This window comes from Elephas maximus, chromosome 12 (assembly GCF_024166365.1).
Source record: "Elephas maximus indicus isolate mEleMax1 chromosome 12, mEleMax1 primary haplotype, whole genome shotgun sequence".
Classification (NCBI taxonomy): Eukaryota; Metazoa; Chordata; class Mammalia; order Proboscidea; family Elephantidae; genus Elephas; species Elephas maximus.
Genome location: NC_064830.1, coordinates 83,621,062 through 83,636,104, shown reverse-complemented (window position 1 = coordinate 83,636,104; position 15,043 = coordinate 83,621,062). Strand labels below are relative to the sequence as shown.

Here is a 15,043-nt window from a genome sequence, read left to right as displayed (position 1 = left end):
AGTTTCTAACCCTCTCTACCCTCCTAACTCCCCTCTAGACAGGAGATGCCAACACAGTCTCAAGTGTCTACCTGATACAAGTAGCTCACTCTTCATCAGCGTCTCTCTCCAACCCATTGTCCAGTCCCTTCCATGTCTGATGAGTTGTCTTCGGGAATGGTTCCTGTCCTGGGCCAACAGAAGGTTTGGGGACCATGACCCCTGGGATTCCTCTAGTCTCAGTCAGACCATTAAGTCTGGTCTTTTTATGAGAATTTGGGGTCTGCATCCCACTGATCTCCTGCTCCCTCAGGGGTTCTCCGTTGTGCTCCCTGTCAGGGCAGTCATCAGTTGTGGCCGGGCACCATCTAGTTCTTCTGGTCTGAGGACGATGTAAGTCTCTGGTTCATGTGGCCCTTTCTGTCTCTTGGGCTCATAGTTATTGTGTGACCTTGGTGTTCTTCATTCTCCTTTGATCCAGGTGGGTTGAGACCAATTGATGCATCTTAGATGGCTGCTTGTTAGCATTTAAGACCCCAGACGCCACATTTCAAAGTGGGATGCAGAATGTTTTCATAATAGAATTATTTTGCCAATTGACTTAGATGTCCCCTTAAGCCATAGTCCCCAAACCCCCGCCCTTGCTCTGCTGACCTTTGAAGCATTCAGTTTGTCCCGGAAACTTCTCTGCTTTTGGTCCAGTCCAGTTGAGCTGACCTTCCGTGTATTGGGTATTGTCCTTCCCTTCACCTAAAGTAGTTCTTATCTACTAACTAATCAGTAAATAACCCTCTCCCACTCTCCCTCCCTCCCCGACTCGTAACCACAAAAGTATGTTCTTCTGTTTATGCTATTTCTCAAGATCCTATAATAGTGGTCTTATACAATATTTGTCCTTTTGCTTCTGACTAATTTCACTCAGCATAATGCCTTCCAGGTTCCTCCATGTTATGAAATGTTTCACAGATTCGTCATTGTTCTTTATCGATGCGTAGTATTCCATTGTGTGAATATACCACAATTTATTTAACCATTCATCCGTTGATGGACACCTTGGTTGCTTCCAGCTTTTTGCTATTGTAAACAGAGCTGCAATAAACATGGGTGTGCATATATCTGTTCGTGTGAAGTCGGCCTGCTTTTTAAGCCTCTCCTCAATCCCATTCGCCCTGTCTTGCCCTTATTCCAAACTTCTTTTTCACTCTGGCTGTTTATCTTTCCCTCCGCCTGATCATTTTCTGACATTGTTCCTCCTGCCTCCTCTCTGAAAGCTTTCCCAGGGCCTCCAGCCACAGTGCTCGTGCCTTGGATGGATTCTGGTGACACCCGTCTTTGCCCCACGGGTCATTTCTTGCTTCTCTCCTGCCCCATGGTATTGGTCACAGTCTTATGGGAGCCATTGCGCCTCCCACCACTCTGTTCCCTAATCATCATCTCTGCTCCCTCATTGCTCCCCTCTTTGCCAATTAAACCCAAAAACCAAACCCATTGCCAGTGAGTCTGTTCTAGCTCCCAGTGATGCCACGTGTTACACAGTAGAACTACACTCCACAGGCTTTTCTCTCCACAGGGTTTTCTTGGCTGTAGTCTTTACAGAAGCAGATTGCCAGGTCTTTCTTCTGTGGTGCCACTGGGTGGGTTCAAACTGCCAACCATAGTTGGTAGAAAAGTGCAAACCGTTTGTGCCACCCAGGGACCAATTCTTTGCCAGTTAGCCACCAGGCTTTGTTGTTCCTGCTTTTTAAATGCCTCCCATCTATTTCCATGGCCACTGTCCTACTTTGGGCTCTTATCATCTCTGAACTATTTCTCGAGCTTTTTATCTGCCCCCTCCCCACCCCTTAGTCCTCTTCAGGGTTGTCATGTTGATTTTTATTCATAAAGCATTGCTCTGACTTTCTCTCTCCCCATTCAAAATTCTTACTGGGCTCCCCAGGGCCATGGTAATCAGTTTGTGAAATCTGTTTATTATGGAAAATTTCACACATATACAGGAGTGGAGAGAGGAGTATAACGAACCCCATGTACTCATCACCCTGTTTCAGCACTTGTCACCTCCTGGCCACCGTGTTTAATATCTGTCCCCTTATCTAAAATGCAAGGACTCTACAAGAAAATCACAATGCCGCAATCACCCCTAAGAAAGAAAATGAAAGCTAATTCCTTGATATCACCACCCAGTGTTCAAATTATCAATGTCATAATTTAACTGTTTGCATCAGGATCCACATAAAGTTCTGCATGTTGTGAGTGGTTGGTGTGTTTTTCGTGTCTCTTGGGAACCATAGGTTTCCCGCGCAGCTCTTTTTCTCTCCCCTCCCCCTGCACTTTTTTGTTGAAGATGAAGCCGTTTCTTAGCGTGGTGTTCAGAGCTGTGCACTACCTCTTCCCAGCCTTCTTTGTCTACCTCTCTGCACCTGGTGTGTCCTGTGGCTGTCCCCTTCTCTAATCACTCTAAGCAATTGCTCCTTTGAACTTTTACTGTGTAAACCTTGCATGTGACATCAGAAACTCTTGAAATGGAAGCCTGCATGTACGTATGCAATGGTGGTGGAGGAGGAAGGAATAAGGAGGGAGGCATGGGGGTGTACAGGGTGGGGGCATGAGGGGTGTCTTGGTTCCCCAGATGAGGCTCCTGGAACAAGAAGACCAGTCCTTTCCTGTCTTCGTGTCCTAGCACAAGGCACCATATGTAGACGGTTAGAGTGTTAATCCTCAGTGGATTTAACTGGGAAAAAGTTAGGATAGTTTGAAGCAAGAGAGAATCCTCAAGCAGGAACAGAGTCTAGAAAATGGTCGGGGCAGGGGGTGGGGAAGAAAAGAACTTGTCAGAGCAAACAAAATCAGACAGAGTTGAGTTGGTGCTGCAGGGCATGAGGAGGACTGCTGAGGTTCTGCCTGGGATGGGAGCCCAGGGGTAGATGTAACCATTACATTTCCGGAACGCTGCTTAAAGAATCGAGCGACCAGATCAGACATCAGTTGGCTGCAGGGAGCAGCTACGTGACCTCAGAGCCACAGCAGGAGTCCAGCCAGAAAGGGCCCTGTTTCCAGGCTGGCTTTGGAGTGACTCAGGTTGAAATTAAGAAACTAGATTTCTGGGCATAGGTGTGCCAGAGTGAAGTCTGCAGCCAGCCACATGCGTACCAATACTTTGTCTCACTTCACGCAGAATGCCAGAAGGTTCACACCGTGATCCTGTAGATGTTTCCACTTTAAATGACAACTGAGGCACATGCTGGTGCTGGAGAGCCCCTGGTTGGGGGTCCTGAAGAGGACAAAGGGGAGGCTGTGGGCTTTGTAGGGTACTTCTCACTTCTTACCTTTGGTGTTCTAAATCGGTTGAGAAATAGACCCAGAAGATTGAAGTATAAACAGCAGCTTTAATTTGGGTGAAGTGATGTAGGGGAATGTGGTTTGGATATTCCTGTAGTCAGAAGGGGCGTCCTAAGTGTCCCTCTCAAGATATGGGACTTTTACGTGGTCTCTGCAAAGGGCTATAGCAGTCCTGTTCTCCTCAGGGTGCTGAAGACCCACGAGTGAGTGAGGCTGCTTGCACTGGTGACTTCTATCACCTTGACCCCTCCCGACCCCCCAGTAGAGAAACTCAGTCCATGGGCTATCCAACTCATCATTTCACATTCTAAGAGGGATCAGAGGGATCCGTTCCTACTTTATGGATCTGCAGGAGTACAGAGAGAAGGGTGATTCTGGTGGGCCTCAAACTTATGACTTAAAAGAAAGAGAAATCCCTGGCCTGTTGAGTGGGTTGGTTCCAAAGGCCAGTTCTGAACAAAGGAGACACCTCATGGGCAAGGCTGTGCTCTTCCTGTGTTTTCCCTCTTAGCCGCTCGCACAGTGCTTGGCGCTGTCTGTGCTGCCCGGTTGCTGTGCTTACTGATGGCTTCCTCTCCTTTCTTCCTTAGAGCTGGAACACGGCTGGCATTGGAGAGACTCTGACTGATGACCTGCCCACCTTCAGCCTCACTCCTCTTGAGTACATCAGCAATGTAAGAGAGCTTCTCTGTGCGTTTCTTTGTGGTGGTGATAGCATTTCAGACCTCACCCCATCTTTTAATTTTGGCTCTTCTAGGTAAACTAGCCATCACCCCATCTGTGCTGTGGCTGGACCTTTGCTTTTGGATAGTCTGCCGTCATTTCCTAGGTGCACTTCAAGGAAATGCAGCAGAGCCACGTGGCGGTTTCAGAACCTAACACATTGCCACCCACCCCACATCTCTCCCAGTATGAGATGTGGCCACTACCTAAGGGCATGAGAGTCAGGGTCCCATAGGAAATCCTGGCTTGGAAAGACAGGAGGAAGGTGGCCAGACTCTTCTTGATGGCCTTTCGTAAGAACAGTGTGTATGTGATTCTGAATTCAAATTCAGCCAGCTTTTAGTGGGCATTACTGTGTGCCAGGCCCTGTGCTGAGTGCTTTCATGTGTATTCGTTGTTGTTAGTTGTGGTTGAGTTTATTTCTACTTACGGTGACCCCATGTGTGCCGAGTAGAATTGCTTCATAACAAATCTCTTAGTGAGAATTGTAGTTATGGAGCTTAATATGAAAAGAACAGGGTGAACCTTGTAGGGTACTTGGAGTCCTTTCGCTTTTGCCCATGCACCCCTAGGGGTTTGATAGTCCCTTTATAAGGGACTTTGACTGCCCAGACATCTGCACATGGCCTTTCCTTTCATTCCTTCTGTGGGTCTAGCTCCCACCCCAGTTGTTCTGAAATGTCAGAGTGCTTAAGAAATACTGTACAGGAGTAGTATACCCCAAACCACATATAATCCCTACTGTGGGAGATATCTGGGATTTTCCAGGGTAATTTTGAGATAGGTGCTTTCTGTGTTATGTTCTCACCTAAGAGCCCGACCACTGTGTAAGATGTAACTTTACTGTAGTAGATATAAAGGCATTTGAAAAGTAAACATTGTACAAGAAGAAGCAGCGTGTGGCAGGCAGTCCCACTGGCAAGCAGAGAGGAGGATGGCCTGCTATTCTCTGTCCTTTTTCGAGCAACGGCACGTCCATCATGATGATCAGTACCCTGCTGCTTTCCAGGGCGGTACCCAGTATACTGTTCAAATGAAATTGTTAAGATGTGAGTCAGCCTTCTACAACCAGTGACAATAATCTTATTTTTAGACTCCAGACAATTTGCCTTACAATCTAAATTTGATACTACGGGATGAGAGTTGAGAGGCCATTGAGTTGATTTGAAAGTTGAGGAAACTGAAGTGTAGAGAAGTCAGGAAAGCCAGGATGAGTTTGCAGGCCTCAGCCCTTTACTACTTCCTGTGACCCTCAGAAGTCATGGATACCATTGTACTTGAGGGCTGCTGACCTAAATTCAGGAAAGGAACATTTATTGAACACCTGCCGTGTGCAAGGACAGTGCCAGGCTTACATTGGTGCCTATAGGTAATGCATGGTCTATGTCATACTTTTATCTCAACAACTTTGTGAGCCACGTGGCAGGTTCACAGCGAGCACCAAAGCTCAGGGTGATGGGAGAGGCACACGGAAGAAACAGTTTCCCAGTAGTTGCTCTGTTAGTCAGGAGGCCAGATATGTGTTATACAATATATATCACTCAGTATCTCATCTCGTCCTCGCCACAGCCCTTTGAAGTAAGTCCTCGTCTTAGAGATGATGAAACCATGGCCGAGACAGAGGAAGTAAATTGGCTAGGGTCACACAGTGGCAGAGCCAGGCTCGCCAAGCTGAGGGAAAAAGGGTATCAAGAAGCAATTACTGAGTATGTGAGAACAGTAGGCACATATCATAGGTGTGATGATGACAAGCATCCCTTTCCATATTGAGTTCCAAAAAATAAATATGGATCAGACTCCTGAGTGAAACCGAGAGCCCTAGAATCTGTCCAGGAGCCACAGCAACCTCATAATCTAAGACCAGTTAATGAATTTTGAGATAATGAGATTATTGAAATTTTGCACCTAAATGACACTTTGGTTTGTTGATGAATACCCTCATCCACACAGAACCGTGAGAATCATAAAGGGATGAAATACGAGAGAATGCTTTGAAAAACATTTATGCAAGATATAATAATGATAATGCTTTATTTCAAGTAAAACTGGGCCCATGGATTCAGCCAAAAGGCTATGGCTACAGATGAAAGGTGTACCAAATACAGGAATATACACAAGGTTTGCACATAGTAGATGTTCAGGCAGTGATTGTTGAATAGAATTCAAATGGAGGAATTCCAGCCCTAGAAGTTAGCATCCTTCTCTTCCCCCAGCCTGGAGGAAAATGATTAATTTTCTATTCTCTATGAGCTGAAATGTACAGTGGTTATTATTAGTAAGGTAAATGGTGATCTATTTCTGAAAAATAAGCCATTGAAAACCCTATCGTCTCTATTCACCTGAAGCAACAGAGGAGGAAGGAGAATCAGGAACAGAAGGAAGAAATGGAATGTGTGGCTAATTGTCTCCATGAACAACTGCCTCTTTTTTCATGAGACTGGAAGAACTGGATGGTGCCTGGCTACCATTACTGAACATTTTGATCAAAGATTCTACAGAAGAATCCTGATCAAAAGTGGGAAAATGCAGAACAGAACTCCAAATTCTCATGGAATCCACTCATTCTGGGGCCATGGAGACTGGATGAACCTCCGAAACTGTTACCCTGGGATAATCTTTAAACATTAAACCAAAAATTTTCCCTGAGGTCTTCTTAAAACCAAATAATAATTTACCTTAACTAGTAAAGAATGCCTGCCTTGAGCATTGTGCTTTTTTAAGGGCTCTCTGTATTGGATTAAATTGACTGTGGCAACTCGAAAGATTAGATGGGAATCTTAGGGGGCAGTGAGCTTATGTTAATGTGGGAGGAACAACTCAGAGAAGGAGAATGGTTGCACAACTTGGAGAATGTAATCAGTGTACATGTAGAAACTGTTGAATTGGTGTATGTTCTGTGGTATATACTCTCAACAACAACAAGATATAAAAAAAACAAAACCCAATGAGCAACAGTTCTGCTCTGACACACATGGGGTAGTCATGAGTCAGAATCAACTCAACAGCAACTGGTTTAAATGACTACTTGCCTAGTGTGGTTGAAAGGTTGTACTAAATAAATGAAAGAAAACAAAGAATGCTGATTTAATTTCTTTTACTACTTCTTAGAGTACCAACTATTAATTTTTTGTAAGCATGATGGACCGTAAAATGTTTAGACCTACTACCTCCAAACCATGTTATATGTTTGGAAAAGAGGGTGTTATCCTCCTGTGGTCATCTGGGCTAGGCAGATTTTGGGGTCTGTGTTAACTTCTGGACACCACACTTTTTAAGAGGAATTTGACAGAATGGAGCTGGTGCAGAGGGAAGCGAGCAGGATGACCAGGGCTGGGAAGCCTAGTGCATGAGAAAACAAAACGGCATTTGCTTCAGTAATTAATAATAATTATAGTTCACACTCAGTAATAATAATTATAGCTAACACAATGCCTTTTCTATGCCTGGCACTGCTGTAAGAATTGTACAGAAAAATAAACTTCATAACAGCTCTATAAGTTAGATGAGACTAAGACGTAGAAGCAGGCTTCTCTTGAATGTTCTGAAGTACAGTAGGTGTGTCCTTAAGCTTATAAATTGGTGCAAATGGTTGGACCATGTTAGGAACAGAAGAACTTGGTGTTAGGGATCCCAGTCTTCTCAAAGCCAGGGGAAATTTGGATGCACTTGACACGCTGTTTTCCACATGATTGGTCACATTGATCTCAAGGGCGAGGTTAGTGTTAGACGCCAATGAAAACTGATGTTTTTCATTGGATTCTGGCCAGAAATCTGGATTGGGCCCGAAGCAGTGCTGGGGTGTGCTCAGCACACTCACTGTTCTTTTTTTCAGTTCTGTTCGTTTGCCGTAGAGACTCTGGGCATGGCCCGAAGTCGCTGTGCTTGAAAGGCAGCGGCTTTGTGAGGGAATGTGAAAGAGTGGGCACTTGCCTCAGAGAGTGAACTGGCTACGCAGATCAGTGAGCTGACCACCAGGGAGCCATGAATCCAACCTGATGGGCTGTACAGAGAAAGATGGACGTTTCCCCTATTGAAAACACAGCTTCTGTAGTTTTGGCTCAAGTTCATTCTAGTAAGAGGAATGCACTTTTCAGTAAAAGCTGAACCCTGTCCATGAACATATATATAAAGCTGTCTTTGGGAAAGTGTCATCATCCTCAGCTTCTGAAAAGGGGGGACAAAGGCAAAAATTGTGGAATCTAGCTGGGTGCACAGAGTGGTGACAGCTCTAGTTGGCAGCAGTGGCTGTTGAGCTGTTTCAGGCATCTGATCATGCCTGTATCTCAGTAGGCAGAAGTTTTGTTCCTTTTTATAGGCCCCTGTATCTTGGTCTACCACCATACTGTGGTAGCTTATATGTTGCTATGATGCTGGAAGCAGCAAATACCAGCGGGGTCACCTATGGAGGACCTGGAGCTTCAATGGAGCTTCCAGACTAAGACAGACTAGGAAGAAGCCTTGGTGATTGTGATGGTTAACTTGGCTGGGCCATGATTTTCAGTGTTTATATGTGATCACCCCCACGATGGGATCTGCCATGAGTAGCCAATCAGTTGAAATGGAGTTTCCTGTGTGTGTGGCCTGCATCTAAATATAAGTGGACATTCTGGCTTTTGCCGGCTCTGGATACTGCAGCTGGCTTCTGTTTGTCTGACCTCCGGTTCTTGGGACTTGAGCTAGCAACTTACCTGCTGATCTGGGGATTCACTGATGATCACAGCCTGTGGACAAGAGCCCTGCTCTCCGACCTGCTGATCTTGGGTTCGCCAGCCCCTGAAGTTACGTGAGTCAGAAGAAGCCTTGTGGTCTTGCCCGCCGATCTTGGGATTTGTTGATCTTCACAGCCTGTTAGCAAGAGCCCTGTTCTCCGACCTGCCAGTCTTGGGTTCGCCAGTCCCTCTGGCTGCATGAATCGGGAGGAGCCCCTATTTTGATCCACGGACTTGGGATGTTCCAGCCTCTACAACCGTGTGAGCTGTTTCCTTGATATAAATCTCTCTGTATATATATTTTTCTGCTCTACTGGTTATGCTTCTCTAGAGAACCCAGCCTAAGACAGTGATCTACTTCTAAGAACTAGCCAGTGAATATCTTATGGGTCACAAAAGAATACTGTCCTATATAATGCTGGAAGATTGGCCCCCTAGGTTGGAAGACACTCCAAATACACAGCAGTCACAACAGTGGACTAGAGTATAGCAATGATTTTGAAGATGGTGCAGGACCGGGTAACGTTTCATTCTGTTGTACACGGAGTTGCCATAAGTCAGAGCTCACTTGATGGCAACTAACAACAACATCTGGGTCTAACATCTGCCACTATTTAGGGATGCATGAGGCCAGGTTGAGAAGATGTTACTTCGATAGCTCGCTGTCTTTGAATTAGCTTCAACTCTAATTTGAGATGAATGTAATGAAATGAATATGTAGCAAAAAAAGCGACAACAGGCTCAAAGACTACCTTTTTATATTGTAACCTGAAAACTAAGCCTTATTTTAAAATAAACCACATACCTTAAAACACAAAACAGTTATGAGTTGTGTTAGAAATAAAAAAAAACAGGTGTATAAAATATACCCATGATGAAAATCACAGCTGACAAATGCATGGTGAAAGCACTATTAATTGAAAGGTTCGTGTCAAATGTCTTCTAACTCTACTTTGTTTGATTCCCCACCAACCAAGAAGGTTTCATCAATCTTTATTCTCTAGAGTTTGTATTATGAAAACCACATAGTTTTCCCTTCAAATTAATTTATAATTATAAATGACTTTTTTTTTTCCCAAACAAAATTCCTTCCTTCCCCTGGTTAAATCACCTAGAAGAGAGAGACCAAAACCAAACCCACTGCCGCTGAGTCAATCCCAGCTCATAGTGACCCTCTAGAACAGGGTAGAACTGCCCTATAGGCTTTCCTAGGCTGTCACATCTTCTCTCATGGAGCGGCTGGTGGGTTCTAATGCTGACCTTTCAGTTAGCAACTGAGTACTTAACCACTGCTCTACAAGGGCTCCTTGGAAGGGTGAGAACCAGATCCAAATTCAGAAGACAGGATTTAAATTCTAGGTTGGCAGTGCAGTTGTTGCCATTGACATTTCACTGATTTTAATAACTTAAACACAGTGCTTCACGTTTTGCAAAGCACTTCGCTATTCATTACGTCACATGAGGTAGAGATTGTGTTGAATGCTTTCCAAAAGTACCAGGGCAATTAATGAGAAGACTGAATCCATTGATTTTTTTTTTTTTTTTTAAGGTGTTGCCATGACCAGTATTTCCACATACTGGAAAGATGGGAAGATCAGATCTGGGGTTACCCCAGGTATAGCAATTTTGTCCCTGGGCCATTTGCCTTCACATGATGCACGAAGTAACTATCTGTGTGTGTCAATGTCAGGCTGAAAGTACTTTCTTTTGTTTCAGATCGGGCAGTACATCATGTCCCTTCCTCTGAATCTTGAGCCATTCGTGACTCAGGAGGACTCTGCCTTAGAGTTGGCATTGCATGCTGGAAAGCTACCGTTTCCTCCTGAGCAAGGTAAGGTGTGATGTATAGGCACGTCTCTAACACCCTTACTTAACACACACATCTCTACAAACTGCCATTGAACTCATTGTCAAAACATAAAATAGGGACTGAGAAAGGTTGGGGCCCACTGATTGCACCCTTGGGAACTTCTGCAGGACATAGTTCTGAACAGGCTGTAAGTGAAAATAAGAATATACCGTTTTACAACCTACCAAATTGACTGTGTGAATATTTTAACGTGATTATGCTTAATATTGGCAACCAGGAAACCCTGGTGGCATAGTGGCTAAGTCCTACGGCTGCTAACCAAAGGGTCAGCAGTTCGAATCCACCTGGCGCTCCTTGGAAACTCTGTGGGGCAGTTCTACTCTGTTCTATAGGGTCGCTATGAGTTGGAATTGACTGGACGGCACTGGGTTTGGTTTTGGTTATTGGCAGCCACGGAGGAAAACAGTTTATATTATACGTTTGAATTTCTGGAGGACTGTTTGACATAAGATCAGAAGACTTAAAGACGTACAAACCTTTTAGAACACAAGTTCTACTGCTAAAAAATTGTCCTAATAAAATAGTCATGAGTGTAAGTATACGAGTGTTCATCCCAGCATTGTCTATAAAAGCAAAACATTGGAAAGAAAAATAAGCGTGAAATGGTACAGATTAGTTAAAAAATCCTGTTACATCTACATAGTGAAATGCTATGTAGCTATTAAAAAAGATAATAGCCCCTGAGAGTCTGGCACCTGGACACCCTTTTAGCTCAGTACTGAAGTCACTCCTGAGGTTCACTCTTTAGCCAAAGATTACTAAGGCCTAAAAACAAAAGGAGACTAAATGGGCACACCAGCCCAGGGGCAAGGACAAGAAGGCAGGAGGGCACAGGAAAGCTGGTAATGGGGAACCCAAGGTCAAGAAAGGGAGAGTGTTGACGTATCGTGGAGTTGGCAACCAATGTCACAAAAATAATGTGCTTGTGAATTGTTTAATGAGAAACTAATTTGTTCTGTAAACCTTCGTCTAAAGCACAATTAAAAAAAGATATTGGAAAAGGATATTTAATGACTTGGAAAGATATCCTCAGCATATTAAGTGCAAAGAGGAGGTTATAAAATAATATATACAGTGTGATTCCATTTAAAAAAAACTGCCATGTATATAAACATAAAAGGAAAAGACTAGAGAACTGTCATCTACCGCTGTAAATTGGTATAGCCACTTTGGAAAAACAGTGTGGCATTTTCTAGTAAAGGTGACAACGTGCATACCCTTTGGCCCAGTGGTTTTACTCCTAGATGTATGTCCTAGATACTCTTTTATATGTGCCCCATGTAAATCTCTAAGGAGGGCCATAGTGACTTGGTTGGTAAGAGCCTCAATCTGGAAGCACCCCAAATGTTCATCAACTGTAAAATGGATGGATACATACATTATGATATAGTCATGCAATGAAATCATATATAGTATTGACAGTGAATGAACTACAGCTACACATAATAACACTGATGCGTCTCACGTTATTGAGCAAAAGAAACAAGACAGAAAAGATCCATACAACCAAAGCGAGATCCACATACGCACTTACATTTTCCACAAATGGGATAGTCACATCTCATGTATACTGGGTTTATTGTGGAAAAAAAAGTAAAACAATTTTTGTGCTTCCTGCTTAGAGAGGCTTTTTCCCATGTGCACCTGGCAAACAGCCCAATTGTCCCTGCCCTTCCTCAGCAGCTTGAAGCCAAGGTATTTGCTCCCAATTGTGTGCTCCCATTTGTCTTCGGACATGCCTTGGCTATAGCACTGGCTTCATTTTCTCCCCTGAATGGAGAGTGCGCTAAGGGCAGCACCCACCTGGCACCAGCGCCCAGGGCAGTGCCGAGTGCTGCAGGCTTTTGGGAAATTGGTCTGGTGCTCATACTTCTTCTACGTCAAGGACAGGGTGCCACTTCTGCCTCTTCATCCTCAACCCGGGTGTCTCCTCAGTCTCTTGCTCGTTTTCATTTCTTCTTCTCGTCCATGTTTATGTCGTCCGCTTTCATCTCTCTCTGACAACTCTCAGCTCTAGGTGTTTGTGCTCTGGTCCATTATGTTTAGCCTTCCTGGGTATTCTACCCTCAAGTCACAGTCAGCAGGAATGTGGCCTATCCCTTAAACCAGCCTCCTTGCCCAGCTGCGTTTTTGGCCATGTCACGACCAGGCTGGCGATATCAAGGTGGAACTAGATTACCATTATCATCCTTATGCTTACTTGTCACCAAACCTGGCTTGTTTTTTTTAACCTTCTAGTTTGTATTATTGCATGGATGTTCTATAAAACAATTAAGATCATAGTTTAAGGGTGGAGCCAAGATGGCGGACTAGGCAGACGCTACCTCGGATCCCTCTTACAACAAAGACACGGAAAAACAAGTGAATCGATCACATACGTAACAATCTACGAACCCTGAACAACAAACACAGATTTAGAGACGGAGAATGAACTAATACGGGGAAGCAGCGATTGTTTCCAGAGCCTAGAGCCAGCGTACCAGTCAGGTACGGCACAAGCACAGAGAGCTGCTCCACCCCCCTGAACTAACCCCAGGAGGGAGACCAGCCGGTTCCGCGGGTGGCGTGGGACGCAGCCGGTAGGAGAAGTCCCCAGGAGGCAGTGACTGGTCTTGGAATGGGGAGAGCAGCGTCCCAGCCAGGGAACCATCCCGCCGGGATTTGGACTGGACGCAGGTACGGCATAAACACGGAGAGCTGCTCCACCCCCCTGAACTAACCCCGGGAAGGGGCCCAGCCGGGTCGCGCGGGTGGCGTGGGACGCAGCCGATAGGAGAAGGCCCCGGGAGACAGCAACTGGTATTGGAGCGGGGAGAACAGCGTCCCAGCCGGGACACTCGGTCACAGCACAAGCACGGGGAGCTGCTCCACCCATCTGAACTAACCCCGGGAGGGGGCCCACCGGGTTCGCGGGGGCGGCAGGGCCACGCGGCTGGAGGGACGAGAAGTCCCCGGGAGGCAGCGACTGATTTTGGAGTCGAGAGTGCACCGTCCCAGTAGGGGAGCCTTGACGCTGGGCGTGGGGCTGGAAGCGGAGGATCTGACCGTGACTCCAGCGGGCCAGACCCCCCGGGGGCAATCTCCACACAGCCAGCACACATAGGCGAGGCGCCCGCGGGAATCTCAGATATAATAGTCATTCCAAGCAAGACAAGCAACTCTGGCTATATTCTGAGGTGCTACTCTCCTATCTCTCTGTTCCCTCCCCCTCCCCCGCCCTCCCCAGGCGGCTTCATTAACATCCGAATAGCCTGAGCCAGAGGGAGAACTCTGATAGGGGTCTGACTGCATTTTTTTTTTAGCGGATTTTCTGGAAAAACTAGTTTCCCAGTGATGGCTCGGAGACAACAATCCATATCAAACCACTTAAAGAAGCAGACCGTGACAGCTTCTCCAACCCCCCAAACAAAAGAATCAAAATCTTTCCCAAATGAAGATACAATCCTGGAATTATCAGATACAGAATATAAAAAACGAATTTACAGAATGCTTAAAGATATCACAAATGAAATTAGGATAACTGCAGAAAAAGCCAAGGAACACACCGATAAAACTGTTGAAGAACTCAAAAAGATTATTCAAGAACATAGTGGAAAAATTAATAAGTTGCAAGAATCCTTAGAGAGACAACATGTAGAAATCCAAAAGATTAACAATAAAATTACAGAATTAGACAACGCAATAGGAAGTCAGAGGAGCAGACTTGAGCAATTAGAATGCAGACTGGGACATCTGAAGGACCACGGAATCAACACCAACATAGCTGGAAAAAAATCAGATAAAAGAATTAAAAAAAATGAAGAAACCCTAAGAATCATGTGGGACTCTATCAAGAAGGATAACCTGTGGATGATTGGAGTCCCAGAACAGGGAGGGGGGACAGAAAACACAGAGAAAATAGTTGAAGAACTCCTGACAGAAAACTTCCCTGACATCATGAAAGACGAAAGGATATCTATCCAAGATGCTCATCGAACCCCATTTAAGATCCAAAAAGAAACACACCAAGACATATTATCATCAAACTCACCAAAACCAAAGAAAAAGAGAAAATTTTAAAAGCAGCCAGGGAGAAAAGAAAGGTTTCCTTCAAGGGAGAATCAATAAGAATAAGTTCAGACTACTCAGCAGAAACCATGCAGGCAAGAAGGGAATGGGACGACATATACAGAACACTGAAGGAGAAAAACTGCCAGCCAAGGATCATATGTCCAGCAAAACTCTCTCTGAAATATGAAGGCGAAATTAAGATATTTACAGACAAACACAAGTTTAGAGAATTTGCAAAAACCAAACCAAAGCTACAAGAAATACTAAAGGATATTGTTTGGTCAGAGAACCAATAATATCAGATATCAGCACAACACAAGGTCACAAAACAGAACGTCCTGATATCAACTCAAATAGGGAAATCACAAAAACAAAC

At 44.8% G+C, this 15,043-nt stretch overlaps 1 protein-coding gene across 3 annotated transcripts in view; it reads left to right on the top strand.

Moving 5' to 3' along the window:
* Positions 1-15,043, top strand: part of COG7 (component of oligomeric golgi complex 7) — an 86,560-nt gene that overhangs the window by 59,077 nt on the left and 12,440 nt on the right. For 2 of the 3 annotated variants that reach the window (XM_049903039.1, XM_049903040.1), the window contains exons 14-15: positions 3,906-3,989; positions 10,464-10,578. In XM_049903039.1, coding sequence (XP_049758996.1) covers positions 3,906-3,989; positions 10,464-10,578 — 199 coding nt within the window. Of the gene's footprint in view, positions 1-3,905; positions 3,990-10,296; positions 10,363-10,463; positions 10,579-15,043 lie in introns of those variants that run through there. The other variant, XR_007519558.1, reaches the window with a different exon arrangement.